This window comes from Protobothrops mucrosquamatus, unplaced genomic scaffold (assembly GCF_001527695.2).
Source record: "Protobothrops mucrosquamatus isolate PMUCROS unplaced genomic scaffold, P.Mucros_1.0 scaffold6324, whole genome shotgun sequence".
NCBI classification, from domain to species: Eukaryota; Metazoa; Chordata; class Lepidosauria; order Squamata; family Viperidae; genus Protobothrops; species Protobothrops mucrosquamatus.
Window position 1 is genome coordinate 135 of NW_015392152.1, and position 6,620 is coordinate 6,754.

The 6,620-nt window shown below is 49.9% G+C and overlaps 1 protein-coding gene across 1 annotated transcript in view; it reads right to left on the bottom strand.

The window, feature by feature from the left end:
* Nucleotides 1–603: 603 nt before the first annotated feature.
* LOC107300184 (dysferlin-like) overlaps nt 604–6,620 on the bottom strand; it is a gene marked incomplete at its 3' end in the record, with an annotated part of 71,647 nt that continues 65,630 nt past the window's right edge. The window contains 1 exon segment of the mRNA XM_029286952.1: nt 604–777. Within this exon segment, the coding sequence (XP_029142785.1) occupies nt 604–777 (174 nt within the window).

Sequence of the window (6,620 nt, forward strand, 5' to 3'; positions counted from 1 at the left end):
ACCTGTGGACTTCAACTCCCAGAATTCCTGAGCCAGCATGAGGAACTGTGGTCCCCTTATGATTGGTAGACATAAACTCCCAGAATTCCTGAGGCAGCTTAAGGAACTGCGGCCCCTTTATGACTTGTGGACCAACTCCCAGAATTCCTGAGCCAGCATGGGGGAACTATGGCCTCTTTATGACGTGGACTTCAACTCCCAGAATTCCTGAGCCAGCATGGGGGAACTATGGCCCCCCTCATGACTGGTGGACTTCAACTCCCAGAATTCCTGAGCCAGCCATGCTGAGGGGAAAGGGAGAGGTTTCCAAGCTGAGCCATATTGGCTCAGGAATTCTGGGAGTTGAAGTCCACGAGTCATAAAAGAGCCAAGGTTTCCCCACCCCTGGCCTAGGTCTTTCCAGCCAAAGGGTTGTAGTAACCATGCTCCTAACTTCACCAACGCCAAGTGATTCACTTAACAACTATGGCCAGAAAGGTCACAAAACGGGGCAAAAGTCACTGAACCCCTGTCTCGCCTAGCGACAGAGACGTTGGGCTCAATTGTCGTGGTAAGTGGAGGACCACCTGTCCCTGGGCGAAAGGAAGAACGGATGCTACCTACCAGGGCGCCTTCCAGGGCAAAGACCGCGGCTGGGCCCGTCTGCTCCAGGGGCTCCATCCGACGTCTCCAGCGCCGACGGCGAAAGGAATCCGTCTTGCGGTGTTTCATATGGAAGGTCCAGCCAAAGAGGGAGGCGTATTCCCAGCCCTCCCCTTCCAGCTCCTCCTGTTTATACTGGAGGGAAAAAGATCTCGTTTCAGTGACAGGGAACCAAGACAGCTACTAGTGGAGAAGACTTAATCGAATAACCTAGTTGGAAGGGACCTTGGAGGTCGTCTAGTCCAGCCTCCTGCTCAAGCAGGAGACCCTCTACCATTCCCGACAAATGGCTGTCCAATCTCTTCTTGAAAACCTCCAGCGATGGAGCACCCAGAACTTCTGGTGGCAGGTTGTTCCACTGCTTAATTGTCCTCACTGTCATCTATGGAGATTCCCCATCGTCCAGGCCACCCTGGTCCCAAAGCTGCTTTTTCCCAAAGGCAACTGGACTTTCTTGTTTGTTTGTTTTTCTTCCAAAACATTTCACTTCTCATCCAAGAGAACCGTAGAAGCTTCCTGGATGGGAAGCAAAATGTTTTCGGGGGGGGGGGGGGAGAAAGCCCTGAGAAATTCCAGTTGCCTTTTGGAAAAAAGCACCTTTGGGACCAGGATGGCCTGGATGATGGAGAAGCTCCACAGGCATTTCCCCCAATACACTGGTCAACAACAACAATAATAATAATGATAATAATAAAGTTGGAAGGGACCTTGGAGGTCATCTAGTCCAACCCCCTGCTCAGGCAGGAAACCCTACACCATTTCAGACAAATGGCTGTCCAGTCTCTTCTTCAAAACCTCCAGGGTTGGAGCATTCACCACTTCTGCAAGCAGGTTGTTCCACTGGTTAATTGTTCCCACTGTCAGGAAATTTCTCCTTAGTTCCAGGTTGCTTCTCTCCTTGATGAGTTTCCATCCGTTGCTTCTTGTCCTGCCTTCAGGCGCCTTGGAGAATAGCTTGACTCCCTCTTCTTTGGGGCAGCCCCTGAGACACTGGAAGACTGCCCTCAGCCGGCCTTGGAATTAGATTTATTATTTTATTGAACCCAACATTCCCCACATCCAGGATCCAAGCCTGGTCTGGATGACTTTTCCGTCTCATCCTTTAGGAACTCCGTGTGCGTCTGCCTGTTTACAGCCTGCTCTATTTTTAAGGCAACCAACTCATCGTTATGTTTTAAACATTTGTGGAAATCCACAGTCTTGGCCGGCCTTGTGGATAACTTGTTTAATCCTAGGGCAAGCATGTGAAACCTTTTTCCAAATATTTTCCACTATGGGCATGTGGAAACTTCTTGGTCCACATTCTAGCATTTTTTATACATGCGGCAACAGCCTCACCTCCCAACCTGGGGCATGATCCAGTGGGAATAATCCCACAGCGACCGCAGGGAAATAAACAGCAGACGTTCTCGGCGAGTCCCTCGTAAATTGCCCTTTGAGTAAAGGGTGAGCATTGGGGACCCCTAGCGAGGACCTCGGTCCTCTTGAGGGTCTCCTGGGAGAGCCAGCCTGGTCTATGCTGACGGGAGAGGATATTTGTGGCTCAAGGTTGAAACGAGAGGGTCCTTGGTGCTCTCTGCGCTGGGCTGTTTTTTTGCAGATGTTTCATGACCCGGCTAGGTAACATGTGCTAGAAGGGGAGGGGTGTGTGTGTGGAGAGGAAGAAGTGGAGAAAGAGGAAGAGGAAGGGGAGGAGGAGGAGGAGAACAACTGTGGGTGGTCCCTGAGACATTTCATTATCAGGCTAGGTAACATCATCAGTGCTAGAAGGAAGTAGGGTTTATTGAAAGGAGGAGGAGGAGGAAGAAGAGGAGGGAGGAGGAGGAGGAGGAGGAGGAGGAGGAGGAGGAGGAGGAGGAGAAAGAGAAGGAGAAGGAGGAGGAGGAGAAAGAGAAGGAGGAGGAGGAGAAAGAGAAGGAGAAGGAGAAGAAGGAGGAGAAAGAGAAGGAGAAGAAGGAGGAGGAGAAGGAGAAATAGAAGGAGAAGGAGGAGGAGGAGGAGAAGGAGAAGGAGGAGGAGTAGGAGGAGGAGGAGGAGGAGAAGTTCAGCTGTTTTCTTGCAGACGTTTCCTGACCCAACTATGGAACACCATCAGTGCTAGAAGGGAGAAGGGTTTGCTCTCTGCTTATGTTTTGCATTTAAGACATTCCTTAAGGAGGAGGAGGAAGAGGAGGAGGAGGAGGGGGAGAAGACGGGAGGAGGAGGAGGAGGAGGAGGAGGAGGAAGAGGAGGAGGAGGAGGAGACAGAAACCATGACCTTGAGTGAGGTTCCATCACGGGGACATGAGTGAGGTTCTCCCAGAGAAAGCCCTCTTCTAATGGAGAAGAGTTGGGTTGCTGGAGAAGGAAGCTGATTTCCACAAGGGTGAACCTCACTACATCTCCTCAATTACCACTTCTACTCTTCAAAGCTCAAGAATCGCACATACAAACTGTGAGAGGGACCTTGGAGTCCTGGTGGACGATCGCTTGACCAAGAGCCAGCCGTGTGCGGCAGCAGCCCAAAAAGCTAATACAATCCTGGGTTGTATAAACAGAGGCATAGAATCAAGATCACGTGAAGTATTAATACTGCTTTATAAAACCCTAGTGAGGCCACACCTGGAATACAGCAGCCAATTTTGCTCACCATAATCACAAAAAAGATGTGGAGAGTTTGGAAAAAATCCAGAGAAGAGCAACTAAGATTATCAAAGGCTTGGAGACTAAAACATACGAAGAACGGCTGTGGGACTTGGGTTTGGCTAGTCTAAAGAAAAGGAGAAATAGGGGAGACATGATAGCAGTCTTCCAGTATTTGAAGGGCTGCCATAAAGAAGAAGGGGGTCAATTTATTCTCCAAAGCCCCCGAAGGCAGGACAAGAAACAACGGATGGAAACTGATCAAGGAGAGAAGCAACCTGGAATTAAGGAGAAACTTCCTAAAAGTGAGGACAATTAACCAGTGGAACAGCTTGTCTCTAGAAATCGTGGGTGCTCCATCACTGGAGGTTTTTAAGAAGAGGCTAGACTTGTCTGAGACTGTATAGGTTCTCCTGCTTGAGCAGGGGGCTGGACTAGAAGGCCTCCAAGGTCCCCTCCAGCTCTGTTCTATTCTTCAACTGCCAAGAGCTTCTCCATAGTTAGTATTTGAGTTATCCGTTGTGCAAGGGCGACACCTACAGGAGAGCAGAAGCACTGCCGGTAGAATCCAGCTTGCTCAGCAAGATCCCTGATTAGACTGCGGGTGATTGATCCCTTGTTTGTCTGAGTTGGTAGTTCCTTGATTGGGGTATTGTCGACTGTTGACTGTTTCTTGCTTGCTGCTTGAGTGTTGGCCTGGTGTTAATCTTGCTGTTAATCTCTGCTTATCTGGGCGTTGAACCACCAAGAAAACTACCAATGTTAACAGGGCAAACCATTTGTATATAAACAGAGAGGAAACCCCCCCCCCCCAGCACTGATGATGTTCCCTAGCGGGGTCATGAAACGTCTGCAAGAAAAAAATTCCAGCTCAGAGAGCACCTGGGACCCCACATCCTCCTCCTCCTCCCTTTCTCCTCCTCCTCCTCTTCTCCTCCTCCCTTTCTCCTCTTCCTCCTCCCTCCTCTCTTTCTCCTCCTCCTCCTCCCTCCTCCCTTTCTCCTCCTCCTCCTCCTCCTCCTCCACCTCCTCCTCTTCCACCTCCTCCTCTCTTTCTCCTCCTCCTCCTCTTCCTCCACCTCCTCCCTTTTTCCTCCTCCTCCTCCTCCTCCTAATCTGAAAATTCTCCCTGCCTTCTAGCACTGATGATGTTCCCTAGTTGGGTCATGAAACGTCTGCAAGAAAAAAAACAAGTTCAGAGAGCATTAGGGACTCCACAGTCCTCCTCCTCCTCCTCCTCCCTTTCTCCTCCTCCCTTTCTCCTCCTTCTCCGCCTTCTCCTTCTCCTCTTCCTCCCTTTATCCTCCTCCTCCTCCTCCTCCTCTGAAAAATCTCCCTGCCTTCTATTACTGATGATGTTCCCTAGCTGGCTAATGAAACATCTGCAAGAAAACCAAGCTCAGAGAAGACCCAGGACCCCACAGTCATCCTCCTCCTCCTCGTCGTCCCCTCCCTCCTCTTCCTCCCCCTCCTATCTGCAAATTCCCCTCCCTTCCCTTTCAAGAGATGTCAAACGTCTGTAAGGAAACAACCCCACTCAGAGAGCCCCCAGGAGCCCCCAGTTCTGTGTCCCTTTGATTCTTCATCTACGACAGTGGTTCTCAACCTTTTTAATGCCGCGACCCCAACCAGTCGTAAGTCGAGGACTAAACCGGTCTTAAGTTAAGGACTACCCAACCGGTCGTAAGTCGAGGACTTTCCCTGCTCGGGAGCGCCGCGCATGCGTGGTTCCGCCCCCTGCGCCGGCCGAGGCGTAGCTGGCAAGCGGCAGAGACGGAGCAGGCCGACCACCAGCTGGCCCAGCCCAAGGGAGGTAAGGCACCCGCCGGAAAAGGGGAAAAAAATGGCGGACAAAAAAAATGGCGGACAAAAAAAATGGCGGACAAAAAAATGGCGGACAGCCTTGCTTGGTGACCCCCGTGAAATGGTCGATCGACCCCAAATGGGGTCCCGACCCACAGGTTGAGAACCACTGATCTACGACAACCGAGCCTCCGAAACAAGGCGCAATATTATAACCGTGGAACAACCGCAAAAGGCATTGTGTGCTTTAACCTTCATCTTTACAGCAACAACACGCAACCACATCGCAGAATGCTGCAACTGAGAAGAAGCAGCAGGCTGCAGATTCCTGTTTTAAAATCCACTATAGCGTGTCCAGGCTACTTTGACTCCAGGGAGACTTTCCCCATCCCCATAGCTACGCAAGTGTGCAGGAATGTGACTTCACCTCTAAAAGGGTTGTGTGGCATATGTGCGCACACACGCACCAAAAATGTAATTCCCTTTCAAAAGGTTTGTTCAACGTTTTGAACCTTTCCAAAGCCAGAAGCCTACAGATGGTTTCCCTCTGCTTAAAAAGCAAAGTGGAGTTTTAATCCTTTTACTTTAACCCGGAGTTGTAAACCATTTGGCATCGTTTTCAAGGGAAGCAGCCTTTAAGCTCTGGCATATAAATACATCAGTAAGCTATAAAGCCAAGTCTGCGTCTACAAAAGCGCTTCGAAAGGAAAGAACTTTCCCTAACCCCACAAGATCTGAACACACACAAAACTCAGTACCGCAGGGCAATAACAAGCAAAGTCATCAAAGTGGTTAGGAGAATAACCCCAAAATTTCTGAGAGAGACATAACTTTAGAGGACAGGTTGACCAACGTCATGTGAGGGACGAGACAGAGGAGAGACAGGAAAGAGGAGAGAGAGAAGAGAGAGGAGAGAGAGAACAGGAGAGAGGAGAGAGGAGAGAGAGAAAGAAGGGAAAGAGAACAGAGAGAGGAGAGAAAGAAAAAAAGAAGAGGAGAGAGAGAGAAGAGAGAGAGAGAAGAGAGAGGAGAGAGAAGAGAGACAGAGAGAGGAGAGAAAGAAGAGAGAGAGAAAAGAGAGAGAAAGAAGAGAGAGAGAACTGAGAAGAGAGACTGGAGAGAGAAAGACAGGAGAGACAGAGAGACAGAGGAAAGAGGAGAGAGAGGAGAGAGAAGAGAGACAGAGGAGAGAGAGAAAGAAGAGAGAGAGAGAGAAGAGAGAGGAGAGAGAAGAGAGAGGAGAGAGAGAAGAGAGAGAGGAGAGATAGAGGAAAGAGAGAGAGAGGAGAGGGAAGAGAGACAGAGGAGAGAGAGAAGAGAGAGAAAGAAGAGAGAGAACAGAGGAGAAAAAGAAAGAAGAAAGAGGAGAGAGAGAAGAGAGGAGAGAGAGAAAGAAGAGAGAGAGAGAACAGAGAGGAGAGACAGAGAAGAGAGACTGGAGAGAGAAGAGAGACAGAGGAGAGAGAGAAGAGAGACAAAGAGAGAGAGAGAGGAGAGAGAAGAGAGAGAGAACTGAGAGAGGAAATAGACAGAGGAGAGGAGAGAGAGAGGTG